General features: G+C 40.2%; 1 protein-coding gene across 3 annotated transcripts in view; it reads left to right on the top strand.

Annotated features, from left to right (window-relative positions):
• The window catches only part of LOC102414810 (speckle type BTB/POZ protein), an 82,738-nt gene extending 56,779 nt beyond the window's left edge, over positions 1–25,959 (top strand). For all 3 annotated transcript variants that reach the window (XM_006061969.4, XM_006061968.4, XM_025280316.3), the window contains 9 exons: positions 4,445–4,588; positions 5,218–5,339; positions 7,198–7,349; positions 7,473–7,600; positions 15,162–15,339; positions 18,926–18,981; positions 19,442–19,564; positions 23,266–23,408; positions 24,676–25,959. In XM_006061969.4, the coding sequence (XP_006062031.1) occupies positions 4,511–4,588; positions 5,218–5,339; positions 7,198–7,349; positions 7,473–7,600; positions 15,162–15,339; positions 18,926–18,981; positions 19,442–19,564; positions 23,266–23,408; positions 24,676–24,820 (1,125 nt within the window). In that variant the 5' untranslated portion in view covers positions 4,445–4,510 and the 3' untranslated portion in view covers positions 24,821–25,959. The remainder of the gene's footprint in view (positions 1–4,444; positions 4,589–5,217; positions 5,340–7,197; positions 7,350–7,472; positions 7,601–15,161; positions 15,340–18,925; positions 18,982–19,441; positions 19,565–23,265; positions 23,409–24,675) is intronic.
• The last annotated feature ends 248 nt before the right edge of the window (positions 25,960–26,207 follow it).

The raw sequence follows: 26,207 nt of genomic DNA, 5'->3' as shown, positions 1-26,207 counted from the left end.
TGGTAATACTAGTGGTATTACTCTGTGAGGGTGCCCTATATCTTATTAATACTCTTCCATGCTTATTACTTAAGTAGCTACTGAATGTGTATGAGTTGAGTGATTTGGGGGCAGGGGAAAGTTATTCATTTATACCTCTTTCTATGAAGGATTTGAGGCAGTTTCCAGAAATACTTAACATATCAAAGAGTAAAATAAACAGTTTAAGGACTTATAGCAAAATTAGTAACAGTGTTAAGAAAATAATAAAGCTATAGTACAGTAATAATATGAGCTATATAGAATGAGCATGTGAGCCTGTAGTTTCAAGACAGATTTGTCTCAGAGCTTCATAGTAGTCAAGCACAGAGGACAAACACAGACATTTAGAAGATTCATATTATCTGTCCCTAACTAAAAATAAACCAGGAGTTCGGGAAAGAAATTTCTCCCTTATATATTATAAACTAGACAATGTGGCACCCCACTCCAGTACTCCTGCCTGGAAAATCCCCCGGACGGAGGAGCCTGGTGGGCTGCAGTCCATGGGGTCGCGAAGAGTTGGGCACGACTGAGCGACTTCACTTTCCACTTTTCACTTTCATGCATTGGAGAAGGAAATGGCAACCCACTCCAGTGTTCTTGCCTGGAGAATCCCAGGGACGGGGGAGCCTGGTGGGCCGCTGTCTATGGGGTCGCACAGAATCGGACACGACTGAGGCGTCTTAGCAGCAGCAGCAGCAGTAGCAGACAGTTTATGATATAATGAAATAAGTTATCATTTTATACTATTCCTACAATTAATATATTTTAAAGATAAAGTAGAACAGTACAAAGGATATTACACACAACAGTAGCTGTCATCCCAAATTAAATGACATTTGTATCGTCATATTTGCCTTAGGTTGTCATAATTTTAAAAGAAATGTGAGAGATCAACTTGAAATGTCTTGCATTCTTTTCCCAGCTTCATTCTTTCTTGCTCCCTCATCCTGAATCTGCTACATAGCTTGTCATTGATTTTTTTCACTTCTACTGTATGCATTAAAACTCAACATTCAACAAACTAAGATCATGGCATCGGGTCCCATCACTTCATGGCAAATAGATGGTGAAACAATGGAAACAGTGACAGACTTTATTTTCTTGGCCTCCAAAATCACTGCACATGGTGACTGCAGCCATGAAATTAAAAGACACTTGCTCCTTGGAAGGAAAGTTATGACCAACCTAGACAGCATATTAAAAAGCAGAGACATTACTGATAAAGGTCTGTCTAGTCAAGGCTATGGTTTTTCCAGTAGTCATGTATGGATGTAGAGTTGGACCATAAAGAAAGCTGAACACTGAAGAATTGGTGCTCTTGAACTGTGGTGTTGGAGAAGACTCTTGAGAGTCCCTTGGACTGCAGGAAGATCCACCCAGTCCATCCTAAAGGAAATAGTCCTGAATATTCATTGGAAGGATTGATGCTCAAGCTGAAATTCCAATCCTTTGGCCACTTGATGCGAATAACTGACGCATTTGAAAATACCATGATGCTGGGAAAGATTGAAGGCAGGAGGAGAAGGGGACGACAGAGGATGAGATGGTTGAATGGCATCACCGACTCGATGCACATGAGTTTGAGCAAGCTCCTGGAATTGGTGACAGAGAAGCCTGGCGTGCTGCAGTCCATGGGATCGCAAAGAGTCAACACATGGCTGAGCGACTGAACTGAACTGTATGCAAATATCTGTAAATAATATATAAATCTTAAATTTGTGTAAATAATGTACCGCACAAGACATTCCAAAACTCTTTTTCGTTAGTATTGTGTTTGATCTTATCTCCTTGGGCAGTTCATTGCTTTTAAATCCTGAAATAGTTTTCCATTGTATGGAAATAACCCAATTTAGTTACCTATTTCCCTCCTACTGGATTTTTAGTTGTTTATAACTGCCACATTGAATGACCTTGTCCATGTCTTCTTGTGCCTATGGGCAGTTTCTCTAGGGCAGTGGTTCTCAAAACCAGCACATTAAGGTCACCTGGGAATGTGTTCAATTCCCTTCAGTCGCTCAGTCGTGTCCGACTCTTTGTGACTCCATGGACCACAGCACGCCAGGCCTCCCTGTCCATCACCAACTCCTGGAATTTACCCAAACTTAGGTCCATTGAGTCAGTGATGGCATCCAACCATCTCATCCTCTGCCATCCCCTTCTCCTCCTGCCCTCAATCTTTCCCAGCATCAGGGTCTTTTCAAATAATTCAGTCCTTCGCATCAGGTGGCCAACGTATTGGAGTTTCAGCTTCAACATCAGTCCTACCAATGAACACTCAGGACTGATCTCCTTTAGGATGGACTGGTTGGATCTCCTTGCAGTCCAACTTTCTTCTCCAACTCCACAGTTCAAGAGCACCAATTCTTCGGTGCTCAGCTTTCTTTATAATCCAACTCTCACATCCATACATGACTACTGGAAAAACCATAGCCTTGACTAGATGGACCTTTGTTGGCAAAGTAATGTCTCTGCTTTTTAATATGCTTTCTATGTTGGTCATAACTTTCCTCCCAAGGAGCAAGCGTCTTTTAATTTCATGGCTGCAGTCACCATCTGCGGTGATTTTGGAGGCCAAGAAAATAAAGTCTGTCACTGTTTCCACTGTTTCCCCATCTATTTGCCATGAAGTAATGGGACCGGATGCCATGATCTTGGTTTTCTGAATGTTGAGCTTTAAGCCAACTTTTTCACTCTCCTCTTTCACTTTCTTCAAGAAGCTTTTTAGTTCCTCTTCACTTTCTGCCATAAGGGTGGTGTCATCTGCATATCTGAGATTATTGATATTTCTCCCAGCAGTCTTGATTCCAGCTTGTGCTTCCTCCAGCCCAGCATTTCTCATGATGTACTCTGCATATAAGTTAAATAAGCAGGCTGACAATGTACAGTCTTGACATACTCCTTCCCCTATTTGGAACCAGTCTGTTGTTCCATGTCCAGACTTGTTACAAATAGAAATTCTTGAACCCATTCCAAACCTGATAGGTATACAGTGTTTAAACAAAGAACTATTTTATTTACTTTTTGTGGCTGGTATTTTTATAGGGTAGTTGGTCTTTTTCTTATTTATATTGTAGAAACAATTTATATATTACTTGTGTTAATACAGCTAACTCTTTGCCATGTATTGTAAGCTTTGTTTGTTTTTGGCTTTGTTCATAGTACTTAAAAATTGTGTTCACCACTGTTTTTGATGTCTTTTATGTTTAGAAAGACCCTGAAGGGGAGAATTTTGAGTTGAATTTGGTTTGCTACTGGGACACCCTGTTGAGATGTGTAGCAATTATTTAGGAATGGTCTGAGGCTTATGAGAGAGGTCAGAGTTGGAGATGTGGGAAACATTTATATAAAGACAGAAATTTGACACTGTTGTGAATAAAATTACCACAAAAGAGAATGTAGTTTGAGAAAATGATTCAATATTAAACCATGGGAACAACAGTGAAGTAAGAGAATCCAATAAAAGATATTGCGGAATGATCAGAAAACAGAGAAAGCAAGGAGAAGAATCTGGAAAATCAGATACTGGTGAAGTGTAATGAGAGATTGTTAATGCCACATAGAAAGGAACACATCTAAGACGGGTAAATGTTGCCCTTCTAGAGAGCAGCTAACAATAGGTTAAGAAATAGAAGACCGTTCTTTTCTTTTTAAATTTGTTTTTAATTGGAGGATAGTTGCTTTACAATACTGTGTTGGTTTCTGCCGTACATCACCATGAATCAGCCACAGGTGTACATAGGTCCCCTCATTGTGGACCTCCCTCCCAAGGACTATTCTTAGTAATAAGTTTGCACTGAAGTGTAGAAGAGAAGACGGTAGTTGGAAAGGTAACAAGGTTATTTTCCTTTAGGAGTATTTGTATTTGTACCCCCAAGGGAAGGAGCCAGTAGTAGACCTGTGTGTGGTCTTCACCATGCTGTCTCCTCTTTAGGAAGTCGCTCAGTTGTGTCCAACTCTTTGTGACCCCGTGGTCTGTAGCCCACCAGGTTCCTCTGTCCGTGGGATTTTCTAGGCAAAAATACTGGAGTGGGTTGCCATTTCCTTCCGTGTTTTCTGTGTCTCCTGCATTGCAGGCATATTTACCTGTTGAGCTATCAAGGAAGCCCCTACTTTAAGTACCCTTTGAGTAAATTCATTTGGTAAGATAATTATCTTATAATTATATAAATTATATATAAGTTATATAAATAATTAAATTAGTTTTGTGCAGAAAATTAAAACAGGATTATATCCTTGTGATGAGGAGATTGCCTTAGGTTAGGTGATGTTCCCTGAAGTTAACATTGAATGCTAAGGAGTCATTTGAATGATAACGGTAAAGCATTCCAGGCAGGAGACAAAGTTTCCAGTCTTTGGAAGGTCAAATGGAAGTAGTAGGATAGTATGCTAATAAAATTCTCTTGCTTCTTCCATCAACCAGGGTGAAGAAACAATAGAAGTTTTTGTCCCCTGACTTCGGAAATCTTGTTTAACCTTCAAACTGGCGATGTCAAGGGTTCCAAGTCCTCCACCTCCGGCAGAAATGTCGAGTGGCCCTGTAGCTGAGAGCTGGTGCTACACACAGGTAGGTACTTCTTGGGAGGATTTTGGTGGACAAAAGGAATCAGGTTTGTTTTCTCTGTTGGCTTTCCTGCTTTCTCTGAGTCATACATGTCAAATAGATAAAGTACATGTCAGCTTTCCGTTCCTTGGTTTTCTACGAGGAATCTGAATGGCCTAGGCTGCTGTTTTTCACAGGAGGTTGAAGGAGGGGAATCTTTGAAACTAGATCTACTCTCTGCATCTTCCTTGATAGTAATGTGTGACTTTGTTGGGCAACTCAAGGGGATACTAGGTTTGAGATTTGCAACCCCAGGCAGTGGTATCAATATCTAAATCATTAAACACTGCTCTGAGCAGAGATTCATTTTAGGTGTGGCTTAATCACATGCTTTCCCAACATTGTCTGTGCTTTTCTCATTTTCTATCCAGTATTTCTCAGAAACTGCAAAGAAAAGCAGTGGAAGCAGTTGATCACTGAGATTCTTAAAATGTAGATGAGGGATGGAAAAGGCTGAGCCTCTATGCTGGCCAAACAGTGCTATCTTCCTATGGGATTATGCAAAGGGAGGGAGGGGGAAATGATCTGATCTCTAGCCTGTTTTTCAGGTTGCTCACTTCCTATATAATTACTTCCTGGTTTTCTATCAACAGATCAAGGTAGTGAAGTTCTCCTACATGTGGACCATCAATAACTTTAGCTTTTGCCGGGAGGAAATGGGTGAAGTCATTAAAAGTTCAACCTTTTCATCAGGAGCCAATGATAAACTGAAATGGTGAGGAAGAATACATTTAGCTGTAAAAACTTTTCTAAAAGTTGCCTGTTTTGCTTGGCTTCATGGAAGACTGACTGGAACGTAAGATCCTTGATGGCAGGGACTTTGTTTTGTTCTTTATTTATTCCCCAGTGTCTGATACGTAACAGATGCTCACTGTATGTTTGTTGAATTAGTTCGTTGAGTGTATCGGGGTCAGCAAGCTCAAATGGCTGTGGAGTAAAGTCAGTGAGTTAAGAGGGCCAGTGTTGTAAATAATATCTGTACCTGGTGTGAATGTTGACCACTTTGCAAACTAGTTAGTGTCCTAAAAGAAGTGGTGGCTATGGCTCCCCCTGATGATAGCCACATGTGAATAAGGTCTGACCATTGCCAGATTCTCTGATTTTTCAAGAAAAACAGAAAATCTAGATTTTATAATGTAATAGCTCTTGATTTTTAGATTGCCTGTTTTTAAACAAAGGAGGTTTATTTACTTGTAACTGGAATGCCCAGGGTATAGGATATCTTTTAAGGTAATTTGATCCAAGAGCCAGCCCAATGGTTAGATTAAGGATCCCAGCACTCTCTGCTCTGCCCTGCTCTCCACACTGTTTGACATCACAAGATTAGCTTCCCTTGTGGTTGAAAGTTGATTGGCAGTAGCAAGGGGCATCTTCCACTACCATCCGGCAGTCTTTAAACTTGTTCTGAACTGTGTGGCCAAGAATGTGTCAGATGTGCACTGATTGGTTTAGATCTAGGTTCCCTCAGTTGATCCCTGTGGCAAGGGAAATAGGATCTGGGAGGCTGGGTCAGTCCCTTCCAAACCGTGTCTTCTCTTGAGCAGCAGGCTGTTATGTATACAACCATGTACTCTTTACAAAGACAAGAATACATATCTATAAACCACCATTTTAACCTCTGTTAACCCACTGAAAAGTTCAGTGACTTTCCATTCATTTAGTATTTGTTGGCCATGTACATTAAGTAGTGAATTACTAGGTGCTGAGAGAATTCTTAGGCATTGTATTTAAATTCACATCTTCAGCACAATGTGTTGTGATGTCTGTGGCGTATGCACTTCCTAGAGAAGCAGTGAATTGGGCCACCTGTTTGAGAGAGGTGTCATAATACTGGCAAGGCCTATGGATACATACGGCCTATGTATTATATGTGGTAAAACAGTGTCTGAACCACATGCAGTTCAGCTAATGACATTTACAAGTTAACTGAGTTGAACCTGTTAAATTCTGTCTGAATTTTGTTTTGATCCATTGGTAACAGATTGGCATCGCTGACTCTACTTAGAAGTCTGACTTGGAACTCTGCGCCGCATAATGGGAGTTTACCTTTGTCTGTCTCCATATTGCCTCTTTTATTTTAATCTTTTATCACCAGATTGATAAAATATCTATAAAAGATAACTTATTTCTCTAGAGTTCTTTTTCTCTCCCAAATTGGTGTTGAAAGGCTCACTGACTTTTTTCCTCCTGGTTTCACTGCAGTCCCCAAAAAATAAGGGGCTGCTTTTCCTGAGATTGAGGATTAAAATAGATTGAGACTCGATTGAATTTCAAAGTATTTTAGGGGGAAAAAGTGATTTGGGAGATTATGAGGAAAGAGGCGGAGATGCAAGGGATGTGTTGTCAGATTCTAAGATGCCCCTTTATTGTTTACTTTTTAAAAGGTGCCTCAGGTTGCGCTAGAAAAGTGATTTCTAAGTAGTCATTTAACTGAGTCAGAACATCCTGCTTTGGGGCCTGGGTTTGTTTTTTAACATCTCCTGTTGATTCTTATGTTCTAGTTGCCTCCTATCACTTCATGAGCCTGCAAACATGGGTGCTTTTGACTTTTTTTTAACTTCTGTTTTGGGCAGGTGTTTGCGGGTAAACCCAAAAGGACTAGATGAAGAAAGCAAAGATTACCTGTCACTTTACCTGTTACTCGTCAGCTGTCCAAAGAGTGAAGTTCGAGCAAAATTCAAATTCTCCATCCTGAATGCCAAGGGAGAAGAAACCAAAGCTATGGGTAAATGTTACCTTTGTTTGATTCTGTTTTCACATCCAGCAACTTTATACTTTGACAAGTTGTGGATTTGATTTGATCTTTTTTTGAGTAACCCTAAATATAACTTTTTTTTTTTCACTCCAGAGAGTCAACGGGCATATAGGTTTGTGCAGGGGAAAGACTGGGGATTCAAAAAATTCATCCGTAGAGATTTTCTCTTGGATGAGGCCAATGGGCTTCTTCCTGATGACAAGCTTACCCTCTTCTGTGAGGTGAGTCCTTTTACCCTGCTGTGAGAGTAGCAGTTCCCAGACCTGATGGGTATTGGTAGATGTATTGTTATCAAGGATGGAGAGCAAGAAAATCCCCAAGTGGAGTGGTGCTGCACGAATATTATTTACACGACTGACTGAAAGCTGTGCCATGTTTTCAAGGTTGTTGAGCAGCTCATTTTTCCACTTGTCATCATTCTGAAAAACAAAGATTGTGTATGTTCTCTCTTGGGTCATGAGTCTGGCTTTTCATTGCAAAATTTTTCAGAAAGCGTTTGGAAGGACTGTTACTTTACACTGAGGAGAATGACCAGCAACTGGATAAGCATATTTGTTCCTTGAGCTTTCTGGCTCCTCCTTGAATATGAGGTCCACATGTGTTTGATAGAGCACTTTCTTTTTGCTCTTTGAACTAGATGACTTTTATTGGTTGGTGAGTGTCTCTGGTTTGTGTTGCTTAGGGAGTTGTGAAATAGGAAGGTAAGAACCATTTTTTTTTAAGAATGCAGGTTATGTAAAGCTAAGTCATTGTTAGTGAAGAGGGTTATCTGTAGTCATTTAGGAGAAGCCTTCTAAGATCCCCAATGACCTAAAGAGCCTTTGCAGGTTTATAGGAGAAGCCTAGAAATAAAATTCCTTGAGAGTGAGTTGGAAAATGGTTTCTTTAATGAGTGTATACTAATTAGTCGTTTCATGCTGTTATTAATGCATTTATAAACACTAATAAGCTTACAGTGTAAGAAATGAATAAAACCTCTAGTCAGCTGGGATGTTGGTGTTCCTTGTACATTGTGTGGTCAAGGACCTGATTCCTGATCAATATCACCAAGAGAATGTCTCCTGTGCTTTCATGGGGAGGGTGCAGGCAAGTTTCCCAACTAACAGTGTACTCTGTCAAATAATAGGCCCACCTTGCAAGTTAACATTAACAATAGCTCCAAAGGCATAGCATGTCACCACCTGCGCAGTGGGGAAGGTGTCCCTTAGGAGTCTTGCCCTGTTGCAGAAGAGGCCTGGCCAGCAGTAGCTGGCTTCTTTTCCAAGTCACAGCTCATTGAATATTTTCATAGAGTTGCTGATGATTAGTAAACCTGGGAGGTATAGTTTATTAAAATACTACACTGAATACATAAAATATAGTTTGCATAATAGCTACCTTTTCTCCTTTTTAATTGCTAAGTGAAAAAAGGAAATAAGAAAATACTAGATTGTAGGTGTCTGTAAAAATACATAAAATGTTGCAGTTATTTTTTATAAAATTTTGCAGTTATTTTTTATCTTGGAATTTCAATTCTACATAAATCCAAGTAGTTACAGATCATACTCAATTGCCCAAGTGGAGAAATGAAAGCAAGAACAATTGGGTGGTTTTGTGTGAGATTGAATGTTATATAAACAAACTATCAATTGAATATTCACCCACCTTAGAGATCCTGTATTTCAGAAAAAATTTAAAATAGTGGATTCTAATTTCTGTTGGAAATGAAAGCCAATCTTTGAACTATTTTCTGAAGGAAATCACCTCTAAATAACGCATCTGGTGTCGTAGGCAATACCAGAACCATATTTATTGCCACATTTTTAAGTCTCCAGGGCGTCCAGCGTTTTCTTACGTGCTCTCCCCCGCACCTCACCCCACCCAGATCCATTCCATCTGCTTCAGCCCTTGTATTGACATTCTTGATTTGGAAACCAGTTGACCTGCCCTCACTTGGCAATTTCTCATCCTGTGGTTGAGTCTGAGACGCTCTCTCTTTGCTTCCCCATATGAAATTCTCTTAGGAGAAATTCTGTGGTTAAGTTTAGAAATGCCTTACTGACTTAGAAGGGAAGTGAGATGACACTTTGGAAATGAGGAGATGTTGAACAGGGAAACGTCTGGCTGGGTTCTGCTGATGCCATCGGTTTCTTACCATCGGACCAGGTGTGCCATCTGTTCCTCTCACACTTCTCTGTTGGCCACAGGTGCTGAGTGTTGCTTCTCGTTCTTGGGCTTGTGCCTAGTGAGACTCGTTTCTGTTCCAAGACTCTCTGTGGACTTAGTAGCGTTCAGCGTTGCAAGACAGTTGCGTAGGGGTGTGTGTTGGATGTGTGGGTTTTAAAAATGTCTGCAGCTCATCTAAGTTCTTAGTGCATTTCAGAGCTAGATCATCCTTTAGTGAAAATTCTGTCCTTTGACCTTTGCTCCCTTCTATCAATGGAATATTTATTAAAAAGTTTATTTGTTCATATTTATATTTTATTTATTATTGGTTTAGTTATATTTTCTTACAATTTAGAGGCCTTTATGAAGTTGATGTCCACATACAAATTTAAATTATGAGTACTCCACTGTTCTATTCCTTACCCAGTTTTTGGCCCAGGTACTTCTGTCCTGTCCTGATGTAATAAGTACAGTTGTTTTGTGAATACTTTTGGTCTGTTCCCAGAGGCCACAAGAGGGACTCCTAAGGTGAAAGACTGAGAATCACACATTTGTGTGTTTTGGGGCTATATTTCAGTATAACTATATAACCGTTAATGAAACTGAAAAATGCCAAATGGGTAATCTTGTTTGTAATGTGCCACACTGGGTTCACTTTCGGTTCTTATTGATCTTTCTTTCTGACTGTTAGGAAATGTGGTGGTTTTTCCAAGTTGATACTGCTTAGTTAATGCATTCCCTCAATTGTCTTTTATCACAGTCCTTTGAGCTGGGTTAGTTCTTTTCGATTCATTTTATGTTATTGGGGGGAGAAGCAGTGCCTAGGGAGGTTAGGTAATTTTTCCTGACATTGTGCAGCAAATTGGTAGCAGCTCTCCACTTTCCATCTCTCGTCTGCTGTGCTGCACTAAAGTGGACCTGAGCACCATTCACCCTAGGAAACATGGGCTCTACCAAGTTTTCTTTGGTAATGAAAGAATCATGAAAGCTTTACACTTTTAATTTTCTCTTTAATAATTTGGACCACAGAAAATCTACTTGAAATGCTTCACTTCTGTTGATCCTCTTTATTTGTACTGAAAACAGGTAGCTGTTAGCAGTAAAGATCCATGTATTCCATCTTCATTGTATATGCCCCTGACAGGTAGAAGATTCCAGTGCCTGTTTGTAATGTTGTAATTAAAGTTTAAATATTAAATACCATATGAAATATCTAGATACTAGTTAATTATTAAAATGTCTCTTTCCTTAACAAACAATATCTCTTCAAAGCCTGGGAATATATATTTTTGCCAAATTTTAAATATGTTGGTCTATTTTTTCTTTTACTATTTATTAATGGATTATTTGTATATATTAGTTGAAAGAAAATGTTAATAATAATTGATTGTTCTTGACCTACAAAAATGGTGACTTAATGTGTACTATCATTATAGGTTATAAAACATGATAATGTAGTAAATCTACTACCCAACCCAACATTACCCCCAATAACTTAGAACCGACCTATATATGCTTCTCCCCTATCCCTTAGACCTGTTGTCTCCCTACTCAGACAGTGATAATAAATAGCTCTTTTGAATTAATCATTCCATTGTTTATTATTTATATGCCTGAACAATATATTGTTTAGGTTTGCTTGTTTTTATGAAGATGGTCTCAGGATGTATGTAGTCATCTAGGACCTACTGTTTTCACATTATGTTTCTGAGATTTATTTATATTGTGAATGTCGCTATAGTTCGTTGATTTTGATGCTGTGCGGTATTTTGTTGTGTATTCATACACCATCTGATTGGTTTCTTTATTCTTTCTCTTACTGATAGACATTTAGACCGTTGCTAGTCTTTTGCTTAGAAGCAGTGCTGCTGCTGTGTTGTTGTTCAGTCACTAAGTCGTGTCCAACTCTTTATGACCCCATGGACTGCAGCACACCAGGCTTTCCTGTCCTTCACTGTCTCCTGGATTTTTTTCAGACTCGTGTCTAGTTGATAATGCCATCCAGCCATCTCATCCTCTGTCACCCCTTTGTCCTCCTGCCCTCAATCTTTCCCAGCATCAGGGTCTTTTCCAATGAGTTGGCTCTTTGCATCAGGTGGCCAAAGTATTGAAGCTTCAGTTATTGTATCAGTCCTTCCAATGAATATTCAGAGTTGATTTCCTTAAGGATTGAATGGTTTGGTTTCCTTGCTGTCCAAGGGACTCAAGAGTCTTCTCCAGCACCACAGTTTGAAAGCGTCAATTCTTTGATGCTTAGCCTTCTTTATGGTCCAACTCTCACATCCATACGTGACTGTTGGAAAAACCGTAACTTTGATTATATGGACCTTTGTTGACGAAGTGTCAGCTGCTGCTATAAACAATCTATATACAGTCTGTTTATTTTTCTAGATTGTTTTAATTATATAGAAGTTAAAAATGTATTTCCAGTATTTTTTACCTTGACTTTCTATGTTTGGACAAAATATACAAGAAATGACATAATCTTTCATGAAATTTTATATCTTTCATGAAATTTTCTTTTTTAAGGAAAAGAATTGACTTTAAAAGTGAGGCCCTTTTACAACTTGAAATTTAGAGGGTTATAGAGCCTTCCTGAGACGTGTTCATGCAGTCATGTCTAAGACGACATAAATGTCATAGTCACGTCATCTTCACAGCTGCAATTCTGAATGAGTCTCCATAGTCAACTTTATAAACATTAAAAAAAAAATCTTTAGTTTTTCTCAAAATGGTATCATTTTAGTGTCATCATTTGCAGAGGAAAACAATCCCTTTCTAAGTTAAAAGTTTGGGCTCTGAAGACTCATTTGTGAATGCCATTTAAAATTTATTTTTAATTAAGCGTATTTAATGTTGGTAAGAGGTGCCAGACATTCAGAGCTCTAGAGACTCCAGGCATCCATATATCTGCAGAACAAGTCTGGCTCAGACAGTAAAGGTACATTCTCCTTCCTGCTGTGTTCCTGTCTGTGTCTAGAAAGAAGAATTACCCCAGTGAGAGGAGTCACTGTCTTTGGGCCCCACTCATTACCAAGTACACATGTAACCACCACAGAGACCACTGGTAACCATAGTTTGAAAATCAGCTTAGCTCTTGCCAGTTCATTTTACCCAGTCTAGTAAATTGCCATCAAGTGTTGATGACGTTGGGCTCCTGTCATACTGGTTTAATTCAAGCTTAGGAGCCCAGTGCCAGGTGTATTCTCCATTCCTTTCACTGGCCATCCCATAAGATTCCTGCCTTTCCTCATGAGGAAGTTGGATTTAACTGGGCATGTCCTTGGTGTTTTGTTTGTTCCTTTTTAAATCAGCAGTATTTTGAAGCTAAAACTGGAAATAGGCCGCTTCTGCTTTTGGTGTTAATATTATATCAAAGAGGTAAGGATGTTAATAAGAGAAAGTTGCTGAACCAAATTAGAGATCTGACACGGGACAATCTCTGTGGGGTGGTTTGTGTTGGGTCCTGGGCTGTTAAAATAATATTGTATTCTGGCTCTGATAAATGTGCTACTAATGCTGAGCACATTCATAATTGATTAACTCGGCTGCTTCATTGTTCAGGACCATAACAGCTAGTTTGAAACAGATGAATAAACTTCTTGACCTGAGAGTAAACATCTCACTCTTATGCAGAAGGGGCCACCAGTCATTTGGATGGGGCGTTGACTGTCTCTGGGTTTATGATTGCATTTAAAGGATGACTTGCATCTTGAAGGTTAAAAGAAATTTGAGTCATTTAGGATGTTCCTTAGCTGTCTTTCTCATCTAACTCATAGGAATAGCAAGAGTGGGGAGCTGATTCTCAAGATTTGTGAATTCTACTTTCTTTTTAACATTTCTAACCTAATATAGGAGAGGAAGCATAGCTAGGGTTGTCAGTCAGAAGACTGAGATCTGTTGGGTCTCATCTTCAGCTTGGTAATTTACACTTATTTTATAATGTTTTATATGGTTTATAAATCCCTGTGATTTTTTTTTTTAACTAATTAATTTGACTTTGTGGAGTCTTAGTTGTGACACACAGGATCTTTCGTCACGGCACATGGTCTGTAGTTGTGGCGTGCGGGCCTGGTTGCTCTGTGGCATGTTGGATCTTAGTTCCTTGACCAGGGATTGAACCTACTTTCCCTGCATTGCAAGGCGAATTCTTAACCACTGGACCATCAGGGAAGCCTCAATCCTTGTATTTTGTATTCTGACACATTTATTTGAATTTCATTGACCTATCTAGAAGTACCAGGGTTTTAGATTCTTTAGACCAAACAGTTAAAACATGGCTGGTGCTGAAGCCAAGTGGCAAGTTGGATTTCTCTGTAAACTCGTCATCATTCTGTTCCAAAGCTATAAGAGCATGCCTAGCTGGAGCCAGTCACCTAATGTGTCATTGTCACAAATGACTGAGTAAGCATGTAAATGATGTGGGATACTTACCCAGTTATCACTACCCAAGACCTTCCAAGCTCGGTCCTGTTCATTAAACTAACGTTGGTGATGAAATACCAGTTATTTACTATGCCCTGTGTAAGAGATGGACCATAAAGGCTGAGCACTAAAAATTGATGCTTTTGATTTGTGGTAATGGAGAAGACTCTTGAGAATCCTGTGGACTTCATGGAGATCAAACTAGTCAATCCTACAGGAAATCAACCCTGAATATTCATTGGAAGGACTGATGCTGAAGCACCAATACTTTGGCCACCTGATGCAAAGAGCCCACTCACTGGAAAGGACTCTGATACTGGGAAAGATAGAAGGCAAAAGAAGAAGGGGGCAGCAGAGGATGAGATGGTTAGATAGCATCATTGACGCAACGGACATGAATTTGAGCAAACTTGAGGAGATGGTGGAGGACAGAGGAGCCTGGTTTTCTGCAGTCCATGGGGTCGTCAAGACTCAGACATGACTTAGCGACTGAACAGCAACAAAAATAGAAGCTGTATTTTATGTTTATGTTCTAGACCTAACTGAAATAAGTGAAGTGCTTTTAGGCTTATAAGGTTCTTTTCTCTAGAGAGTTTAATTTAAATGGGAGTTAATATAGGAGTTCTTTGTATTTAACCTTTTGCTTAGGGAAAGTAAGGTAAATATTTAAGGCTTAACATTTGTTTCTGTCTTGTTTTTTCCCTGTGGTGATTTGACCAGGTACTTCCCTGTTGGCTCAGATGGTAAAGAATCCACCTGCAATGCGGGAGACCCGGGTTCAATATCCCTGGGTTGGGAAGATCCCCTGGAGAAGGGAATGGCAAGCCACTCCAGTATTGTCGCCTGGAGAATCCCATGAACAGAAAAGCCTGGCAGGCTACAGTCCATGGAGTTGCAAAGAGTAGGACACGACTGAGCGACCAACACACATTCAGGGCAGGGAAGGCAGAGCTTATGATACATTTGGAAGAGAGAAGTTTGTGGGGCTCTCTCCTCATTGTCCTGAGATGATGTAGGATAGTATGATTGTGATAGTTTAGAACTACTTGATCAAGAGGATAAATCCTTGATTAAAAACCAAGAGAATATGACTAAATTTTTATTTAGTTTCTAAATGTACTGCAACAGCAAGGTGAAAGTCATCTCTCCTCCTGTTGCGATGAAAATTCCTGGTACCAAAAGCTTTGGACTGTGTTTTCTTGTCTTTCACAGGTGAGTGTGGTGCAAGATTCCGTCAACATTTCTGGCCAGAATACCATGAATATGGTGAAGGTTCCTGAGTGCCGGTTGGCAGATGAGTTAGGAGGACTGTGGGAGAACTCCCGGTTCACAGACTGTTGTTTGTGTGTTGCTGGCCAGGAATTCCAGGCTCACAAAGCTATCTTAGCAGGTTGGTATTTATTCATGGGGAGTTTCATTTTGGTTAAACAGGGAAAAACAGTAGACTGCATAATCACCTTCTGAATAACTTAAACTTTTTGAACTAGTACAGAAAAACTTCAGCTAAACATATTTTTATATTGTGGTGACATTAGTTGTCAAAACCAAAAAGACTTTCCATAAAAGTGCTACCTCGCTTTTCTCTCTGTAGTGGACTTAGACCACCATTTTCAAGGAATGGATGATGATGTGTATTAGATGCCTTTGCACCTTGAGGTTAGATGTCCAAACACTGGTTAAGAACAACTATTAGCCCCTAGACAGGGACTTAGGATGTAATGAAGAAGATTCTGAACTCAGGACTAAACCACCACGTAGCCAGGTCCCCAGCCCTGGAGGTTGTAGCCGTCTCTTCCATACAAACAGTAGAAGAATGAGAATGTTGCCAGTGACATGGAAGATCAGGTCTTGTTCTAATAATAGGCCCTTGGTCTTTAAGACCAGAAAGACTGACTCCCAGGAGGGAACTGGTAAAGCAGACTGATGGCCTTTACCTCACAGGGAAGCATAGCTTTCAAACTTATATTCAGGCTGAAATATGTGAGAGGAAATCACATGAACCTTCAGGCAACAGATTTCTTACCAAGACCCCCGGCCTTGTCATTCTAAAATGCACACCTGGCAAAACCTCAGTCTGGCTCAATCTAACCATCCTACTGTGCCCCCTCTCAACTGAATGGTACTGAGAATTGCTAAAGGAAGTCATTAACGCTTATGTTCGTGTCTCCACACTCAGCCAGACCCACATTACTGCCAAGACCTCTTTCTATAGATACTAGTCAGCTCCCTTTCTTTTTCTCAACAATAGACGCTTCAGACCTTTACCGCTGTCCTTTAATCTCCATCTCCTGAAAAATGACTTTGCTACTTCTTCCAGGAGCAAATTGAGGCCTGTATCTCTTGGCTCTTGGCTCTCCCCTTACCTGCATTTTCTCTGCATTCTCTGGAGGAGGAGTGTCCAAAGCAAACTGTACTTTCTACTGCTGTTCTGTTTCACACGCTGCCTTCTCAGAAGCCTTACTCTGCCGGTTACACCCTTGTTATCTGATATGTTCGTCATCTCTTTATCCTATTGCCTGTTTGCCCTCAGGCTAAATCACGCTCAAGCTTCTCCCTCTAGTTATCCTCTCTCTATTTTCCAGAGCTAAGTTTCTTGAGTTAGCATATTACCTCTCTCGACTCTTTCTTCACACTTATCCTCAGTTCACCTGCATGCCACAAAAGCAGTTTTCCAAAGTTATATTGACCTGCTGGTTCCTAAATTTGAGGAACTCTTCAGTTTATGTATTATTTGACTCCTGGTTTCTCTTGCTGGCTCTCTGGCTACTTCTAATGTGTAACCTTCCTCTTCACCCACCCTTTAAATATTGTTATTCCCTGAGAGTCTGCCTTAGTTCTCTTTTCACTCTGCTTAATGTCCGTAGGTGATTTAACATCATCTTCTGTCTATCCACTGATCCCTATAGGCATCTCTTGGCTTTGGATCCTTCCAGAAAGCACCAACCCTTACTCTTCAGCTTCTGTGATGTATTTATATAGTACCATATAGTCTATAACCTTTCAGAGATAAGAACAGTGAGAATTGATATTCTTTTGGAGTTAGATTAAAATACAGAGGTTCAGAGGGTTAAGATTATATGGTTCAGTTCAGTCGCTCAGTCGTGTCCGACTCTTTGCGACCCCATGAATCGCGGCACGCCAGGCCTCCCTGTCCATCACCAACTCCCGGAGTTCACTCAGACTCAGGTCCATCGAGTCAGTGATGCCATCCAGCCATCTCATCCTCTGTCATCTCCTTTTCCTCCTGCATCAGAGTCTTTTCCAATGAGTCAACTCTTCACATGAGGTGGCCAAAGTACTGGAGTTTCAGCTTTAGCATCATTCCTTCCAAAGAACACCCAGGGCTGATCTCCTTCAGAATGGACTGGTTGGATCTCCTTGCAGTCCAAGGGACTCTCAAGAGTCTTCTCCAACACCACAGTTCAAAAGCATCAATTCTTCAGCACTCAGCTTTCTTCACAGTCCAACTCTCGCATCCATACATGACCACTGGAAAAACCATAGCCTTGACTAATGGACCTTTGTTGGCAAAGTAATGTCTCTGCTTTTGAATATGCTATCTAGGTTGGTCATAACTTTCCTTCCAAGGAGTAAGTGTCTTTTAATTTCATGGCTGCAGTAACCATCTGCAGTGATTTTGGAGCCCAAGAAGATAAAGTCTGACACTATTTCCACTTATATGGTTAGAAAATGGCAAATTTAAAATTAATCTTTTCTGGCATAAATTAGGTCAAAGTTCTGGGTACCTGTTAGCTGAAACTCCAATATTTCATTTGTTCCTTCTCTCTCAGGTAGAGATTGATAGTCTCAACTTTCACCAAAATCCTTGATTTATTAGACAACATGATAAAATTTGAGTTCCTAGTCATTTTACTACTCTCATGGTTGAAATTGCGTTTACTTATTTTTCATAGTGTTCATTAGACTAGAATGGGTATGGTATTTTTTATATATATATATATATATATACATACATACATATATATATGTATGAATGTGTGTATATATATGTATGTATGTGTGTGTATATATATTTATATATATAGTACTGTGAGGCACTATATAAATACATACAGAAGCTGAAGACTAAAGGGCTGGTGCTTTTAATAAAGAGGAAGTGTCCAAAGCAGAGATGTCTAGAGGGATCAGTGCACACTGTTTAGAACACTGTTTCTGGACCTTTCTTTGTGATTCCCACCCTTGAGGAAAACACTAAGAGACATTAAGGAATAAGATTTTGTCCTGTTAAGATCTGAAGGGCCATAAAGGACTGTGGGACCTGAGATGGTTTTCACCTTTTTGGGTGATCTCTGTTGATAATGCATGGCTTTAAGGAGCAGCCATAAATAAGTCTGTACTTCATGTAGCTAATGAATGCCTTTTAGTCCTGTTCTTGACCTCCTTGCTATGTAGACTCTGGAAGTGAAGAAAGTAGGTTATCACTGTTCCAGACAAAAAACGTAGGTATCAGGACACCCTGCTTAGACCATGAACGACCTTCCACTTGAACCCCCAGATCTACCCAGAGGATATCATTGTCATCTAACATAGGTAATTTGAATAATCTCCTTGAAATATAATAGTTGGAGTGGAGCTAATAAATTACTTTGAAGGGAGTGATTCTTTTTTTCCTCTATGTATTATTATTTTTTTCCCCTATGTATAATTATTCACTCATTGATATAAAAAGAAAGGAATTTTATAGTTCTGGCATAATTAATATAAAAGACCATTTCCGTAGCAGTGGGATAGGAAAGAAAATGGTCTCTTCTCCTGGAGTTCTGTGGCTGTCCAGTGGTTAGACTTGATGCTTTCACTGCTGTGGGCCTGGGTTCAGTCCCTGGTTGGGGAACTAAGATCCCTCAAGCCACTTCTCATGGCCCAAAAAAAAAAAAAGATCTCTCCTTCATAACAGATGAACCAAGAGATTTTGGTGTGATAACCATATCTGTGTCTGTTTTCCTTTCACTTTGCAGCTCGTTCTCCAGTTTTTAGTGCCATGTTTGAACATGAAATGGAGGAAAGCAAAAAGGTATGTAACAGGCTAGAATCAGATTGTTTCCCAATTTGGAAGCAGATTTATTTTCCTGTTTTTTTTTTTTTTTTAATGTGATTAAAATGGAGTACAGTACCCTGAACAGACAATTTCTAAAAGCAGAGAGAGGTGGTCTGGAAACATTCTGGGTAAAGCAGACTCACTGTTCCAAGCAGATCATTCAGATAGTCTTGAGTTGAGGTATTAGGCATGTGTTTTGAAAAGAAACGTGAAAAATCAAAGATATAGTTGTCTTGCTGTGTGTTTGAGAAACCAAAGGTGGTATATAAGATGGCAGAAAAGGCTATTAACAATCAAATAGAGCAAAGAGGAATTTCTATTGATGTTAGATTTAATATGATACGAACTCCTCTCTTCCTCAGAACTTAAAATCATGAAGATTGTTAAGGAATTTTGTTCTGTTGGAATGTTTCTCAATTTTAATTTTTTGGCATAGAATCGGGTTGAAATCAATGATGTGGAGCCTGAAGTTTTTAAGGAAATGATGTGCTTCATTTACACGGGGAAGGCTCCGAACCTCGACAAAATGGCGGATGATTTGCTGGCAGCTGCTGACAAGGTGGGATAAGAATAGGAAAATAATAACAAGACTGGGAGTTTCGGTGACCTCTTGAGCTTCATGACTGGGCTTTTATGTTGCTTTGTGGGCAGGATGAGCGTATATCTTAGTTTGGTCAGAACAATCCTGATTCATACTTGTGTTCCAGCAGTTATCGATAGCACCTTTTTATTTTCAAAGGTGTCCTCCTTTTAATGGTAAATTATATGGTCACCCTCACCATGGAAAAGAAGTGAGATTTACCTGTCTTCTCTTGCCCATCTCAAATTTAACTCAGTGATTTGAAAGATTCAGATTAACATTTGGATTTATGATTTGGCTTTGTAGTTTACAAAAATGTTCTTGAGTTCATTAACTTTTACTTAAGCTTTGTCAATAAGAATAACTTTTACATAGTGTTCTGGTCATTTGCAGCTTTTCCCTAAGAAGTTATTGAAATACATCATATTCAAAATTGTAAGAGAGATACTTCTACCATAAACATACACTTTGATTGTGAGACACATTTTTGATTTGAGAAATGTTAAAAGTGTGAAAATAATAATGTAGATCTTAGCCTTAATGAATTGTAGTGATTACTAAAACAACAGGCAGGTGATTCCCAAGATTGGGGGGGGGGGAAAGGTTAATGAAACTGTAAGTCAAACTGAGGTTTTTGTGTTGCTCTTTTACAACCAGATTTCTCAGAACCTTTAGTATGTTAGTGTGCGCTGTGCGTTTTCTAAAAAAGAATATGGTAAACAAATTTCTCCAATTTCATTAACCCAGAATCACTGTTCTCAAGGATCACTTCCAGGGATTAGTGTTCCCCAAAACACAGTTTGGGAAACTGACTTTCATTGTGTAGATACACCAGACAGAGCAGTGACCTGTTTCTCCAAGGCCCTGTGGTCTGAGGAAATGCGGGGGTTGGGTGGGGGAAACAGTTGCTGTTTATCCTGTGGAAACTTTTCTTCTGTTGGGGAGCAGTTGAGGCAAGAGTGTTAACGGGCGCGAGCCCAGCCAGCAGTAGACTCTGAGAGAGGTGGTTCTCTGCTGCAAGCGCCTCCTTTTCCTGTTGTGCTGCTGCGGCAGCTGCCTGAGGGTCCCAGCTGTCTCTGACCTGAAGGTACTAGAGCCTTCCTAGGATTCACTCAGGGGAGTCATCTCCTTCCTCCTCCCTTTGCACCCCTGAGGAAAATGTGTTTACAGTGGTGGTTTTATCTTTACTGATCATCTTTTTGCTGTGTTTATAGAGGATGGGGCATATAAACCCAATCAGTGCCTCCAGTAGAGAGGATTGAATAATAACTGTATTGTTTTATCAACTTGCAAAACTTGCTTAAGTATGATTAGGCATTTGCAAACATTCTGTACCCTTCCAGTCTAGCTCAGTTCTAACCAGAGAAAACTTGGCTTTCAGTGGAAACAGAAAGGAAACATTCGCTGTGAGGTCTGGGAAAGTAGAACACATGGCCTGGAAGGCTGCTTTTCATAAACTGAGTTTATAATGAGTATGCCTCATTTGCCCTCTAATAGTTTTTTGGCTATACTACTCCGTTTGTGGGATTTTAGTTCCCCAATCAGATTTTGAACCCAGGACCTCAGGAAGAGTTCTGGGTGAGGGTATACATAAATGTTTTAGAAATGAACGTCTAGGTTAATACTGGGCACATCCTGAGAGCGTGGAGTCCTAGCCACTGGGCCACCAAGGAATTCCCTGGCCTCTGATTTTCAGTGAAGCAGTCACTTGTGCTTGTACATACCAGGTGGTTAGCCCTCTCATTATACAGCTCCTGTAAAGATGAATAGTATCACAAGGTCCAGTTTTTAGACAGAAGTACTAAGAGTTGTGCATCCTCAGAGCCAGGTTTAGACAGCTGTGTCCCTGGGCTTTCATTCCTGCTCCTCAGCCAGAGAGCCTACTGGGAACCTGCTGTAAGTTTAGAGAGCTTGGGGTCAGCCAGAACTGACATTCCAAGGGTGGTATTTTCAGTGCAGTGTGTAAGAAAAGCAGTTGAAGCACAGCAGTGCTTTAAGTTTATGAATGAGAAGTAACTGAAGAGTTCGTTTTTCAAGTTCCTTTCAGAATTTCGCATTAGATAAGATAATCTTTGCTCTAAGCTTATTTTAAAACATTTTTACCTTTACACCTCCTTGTGAGCTTCAGGAAAACAGAATAATAAATTTTCAAGGAAGGATCTAAACATCTAGAATTTACCCAAGAGACTAAAACAGCTTCTTCTGAGCTTTTCCAGTCTCCTGGGGACATGTGTAATTAGACCAAAAACAAAACAAAACACGTTGCCCAGGCCTGGGAGACAAAATTTCAACCTCTCGGGTAAGTACTGCCATTAGGCAGGTTTTTCAGAAGCATAATTAAGAAAAAAAAGCTGTCCCCAAGGGACAAAAATGGCTACTTTTGTCTAATTATGCAGTAGGGATCAGAGCTATTCACAGCAAAAGTCCTTTTAAAAGAATATATTGAGAAAAAGGATAAGATGAATATTCTTTGCAGCACTGAGTGAAGACTGAATATTCACTCAACTTTTTCCAGTCTTCTAAAACAAAAATGGCAACCTCATTTCTTTCTTGTCTAGTGTCATTCCTGTTTTCCATGGAAACTGTTTTCCAGTTACTCAAATGTAAGAAATTAAAGCTGCACCAAAACCAATAAAACTCTTTTTTTGCTGCAGGAGATCACAGTGCCAGCAGATATGTCTCCTCACCCAGAACTCATAAAAATAAAATTGTCCTGGTTTGATTGTCATGATTCAGCCCAGAGGAGTGTTGTGTCATTGAGTTCTGAGGCCCTCAAAATGGGACCTGTACAGAGACTGGATTCCCTCAGACCAAATCATTCTCCTGTGAACTAATTAGTGACAATTTTATTTTGTGCCTCCTTTTTTCCCTGTCTTCCCTCTGCCCTGAAGTTCCTTAGTGTAAGTTCATGATATATTTGAGAGCAAGTAGTACAGTTGCATCAAAACAAATCGAGTAGATTAGATGTGCCCAGTATTAACCTGGACCTTCATTTCTAGAACATTTACTTATACCCTTTACTTGAAAAATAGGAAGTTTTTAAGACTGAAACTAAATCCAGGTTCTCTGTTGCTTTGTTCTTCTACCCTCAGAATCTTACATCTCAACCCCAATAAAATAGGGCTCCATTTATCCTTTTCTACTGAAAAGGAGGCCTTTGGTTGACAGGAACAACTACCGGCAGAGATGCTGGTAAAAGTCACCACAGGGCTCCTTTTCACAGCCCGATATCCTGCTGGGCTGGTGACAGTACTTAAGTAGAAAGGGCTGTGCTGCACCCTAGTCTGGCTCTAAATAAAAGGATTGCAGAAATATAAAATGTACTGTCCCTGTTGACTTGAAGCAGAGAAATGCCTCATTGTAAGGGTAGGTGGTGATTGTTTAAGAGAGACTTTAATCATAGTCAGGGTAAGGGAAAACGAAGATGTGGGTCTATTGCATAGACCCATATTGCTATTTTTCTAATAGACTTTAGAACTTGAATGGCAGCTCTGCAAGTTATTTTAGCCATCTTCATTTCAGCCTTCAGCGTATGGTTAGGTTTTATAATTGCCTTTTCATGGTCTGTGGAGTTTTATTCAGGTATCCAGTTACATGATGGTGTGGTTGAAGAAACTACTTCAGTAGCAATCAGCCCAGAGCCTCTCCTGTTCTGACAACAGCACGCTTGTGTTTTACAGTACGCCTTGGAGCGTTTAAAGGTCATGTGTGAGGATGCTCTCTGCAGTAATCTCTCCGTGGAGAACGCCGCAGAAATTCTCATCCTGGCTGACCTCCACAGCGCAGATCAGTTGAAAACTCAGGCAGTGGATTTCATCAACTAGTGAGTTGCCATCTTCAAAGTTCTTTCAGGATAGTTGGGTTAGCTAGCAAATGAAAAAGAAAGACTTTGAATTGGTGAGTGAAACAGATGAGTAACTTTAAGCTTTCAGGAGTAAGTAGAGTGTCTGTCTTTTCCTTCAGCTTGACAATGTGAAAAATGGTTTTGCTTTCATCAGTCTAATCTGATTGGTGAGTGAAGTGTTTTACTACCTTGCAGGATGAGAATTGATGAAAATGAAAACTCGCTGGTCTGAAAAACCTTTATCCCCCAAAGCCATAGCATCTTTACTTCACACTCACCAGCTTGTTACAAAAAGACTAGCAGATCTCTGGGAAAACAAGTGGCTTTTATGAGTTAGTAAGGGTGTCCAATGGTCAACTGCAGAATGGGGAAAAGAGAAAACATAATTAGGAGATGAGGTCCTAGAATACTGTTTTGAGAAAGAAGTATCCATTCCAGTACATCTGTTCCTTCTTCCTAAATGACAAGTGACCTGGCCATATTACTTTCTCAGTGGGAAGTAATTCTCAGTGGGATATGTTCTACTGCTTTGCCTGATGGGGGGCAAAAGTTGGGGAAAAAACCCCAAGAAGAGAAGCCCCCACAATAGCCATATTGGAGTAAGACAGGTCTAAGGTTGCAGGGTAGATGAGTAAACATTATTTAACACAGAAAATGCCCTCAAACAAGGAAAGATGTTCTGTAAGGCTGAAGGACTATTTTGAAGGAGTTACCAATGGAGGCAAAATGTTCCTTATCCTGAGTGCTCTCTCTGTACTGGACACTTGCTTGGTGCTTTTTAGATGTTAACCATTCAACGAAGTGTGGGAATTGGCCTCTCTTTTTCAATAATCAAATAAGCCCCAGGCTGTGATCTTTTTTGTGGTTATGGGACTAGTAAATGGCAAAGCCAGATGGAAACTCAGAGCTGTCCGACCCAGAGAACTCCTGCTCTTTATCAGCATCAAGGAATATAAAGAGCCTTGATGATTTAGAGAAAAGCCTGAAGAACATTTCATCTTTTGTAATTGAGAATATAGTGGCTCAAAGTTCTGGTTTTCAGACTTACAAGAGACAAGAGCCGTAACCTGGTCACCTGTCTACCTATTGTCTAACAAGCAAATTCTCTTGCATGTTAAGGGTTCTGTCTGAGTGTGTCTTGCATTGACACCTAGACAGCAAACCCTGGGAAACTGGGCTCTCTAGATGGCTGTTTAGTTCTCCTTCACGTACTCCTCTGGTAACCCGTCTCTCACATTTCTCCTAGCCATGCTTCGGATGTCTTGGAAACCTCCGGGTGGAAGTCAATGGTGGTGTCACATCCCCATTTGGTGGCTGAGGCGTACCGCTCTCTGGCTTCAGCACAGTGCCCGTTTCTGGGACCCCCACGCAAACGCCTGAAGCAGTCCTAAGATCCTGCCCGTTGTAAGACTCCGTTTATTTTCCAGAAGCAGCAGCCATTATGGCTGCCACTGACCACCAGGTAGACAGCGCAATCTGTGGAGCTTTTACTCTGTTGTGGGGGGAAAAGACTGCATCATGGCCCCAGACTTTTAATACAGCACTAAATAAACTTGGGGGAAATGGGGGTGGGGGGAGGGAAGGGCCCAAGACTCGGGGCTGTTCTACCTAATGAAAACCCTGTTGCTGCGTCACTGTGTCCCCTTTGGCCCGGCCAAGGTTGATACTGTGGGGATTCAGTTTAGGCGCTGGCCCTGAGGACATCCCCGCGGTGGTACTTTGGAGAAACCTGTCTGCATCTGACTGAGCAGAACAAATCGTCAGGTGCCTGGAGCAAAAAGAAAACTTAAAAAGGACATGTAGTTTTAAGAGAAGGGAAAAGGAAAGAAGAAAGGATTTTTGCAGAATTTCTCAAAAAATCAGTTTGTGGATTCCAGTAGTATTTATGTTGAAAGAAATTTTAGTCCATCCAGCTGTGCTAAAACTTGGATATTTGTGAAAACTCCTCACTACCATGCAAGTTATCAGAAGAGCTCTCTTGTGGTTAGCACTTATTGTTTGCAAGAACAGAATATGTCCTGTTGCCCTTTGATGAAAAATGGCCAGCAGAGGTGAAAGGGGAAGGAGAGTTATTTGATCTAGAAGATGAGTGTTCTGATGTGGTAGCTTTTGGAAAAAATCTTTATTGGTGTTGAAACTGGAAAAAATAGTTTATCCAGAATTCATACTGTCTTGACAAGAACTATGGTTCTCTGTTTTTAGATATTGTGGAAAATGTTTTTTGGCATTTTTCTCTGATTTTATTTCGTCTCCCCCACTCCTTTTTCTAAAAAAAACACACAAATACACACACAACAATAACAGAGCAAAAAGAAGAGAAAAGAAAAGGAAATTTTATTATTAATGGTGTGTGAAAAACCTCCTGTGAAAAACCTCCCAGCCCAAGATTGCTCAGCTGTTTGTACCTGACTTGCCGCCTGCATAGGAGCCAGTCCTATTCCTTCCAATTCACCCCTCTTCCTGCAGGGGAGAACTTCCAAATGTTAAATTTTTTTTTCTTTTTGAAAATATAAATAATTACTATTTTGTACTGTGTGGTATCTCTGGTCTTTTGTTTCACTCACCTGGCTTGTCTTTTGGGTCTGAATTCCTTAAGGGATTTTGAAGGCCTAGTTTGATCCTGTAACTTGCAGAGGTTATGCTCAAAATGTCTAAGCAGTAGGGATTCATTGTGTGTCCCTAATCTCAAGTTTCCTTTGTGAGCTTCCAGCATCTGCCAGCCCCTTGTCTTTCCTGAGTATCTCACAGTCCACATCCTAATGAGGGATCAGGCTCCTA

The sequence above is a fragment of the Bubalus bubalis genome, chromosome 3, assembly GCF_019923935.1.
Source record: "Bubalus bubalis isolate 160015118507 breed Murrah chromosome 3, NDDB_SH_1, whole genome shotgun sequence".
Lineage (NCBI taxonomy): Eukaryota > Metazoa > Chordata > Mammalia > Artiodactyla > Bovidae > Bubalus > Bubalus bubalis.
The sequence above is the reverse complement of the archived record's forward strand: the minus strand, read 5'-3'. Positions and strand labels throughout refer to the sequence as shown.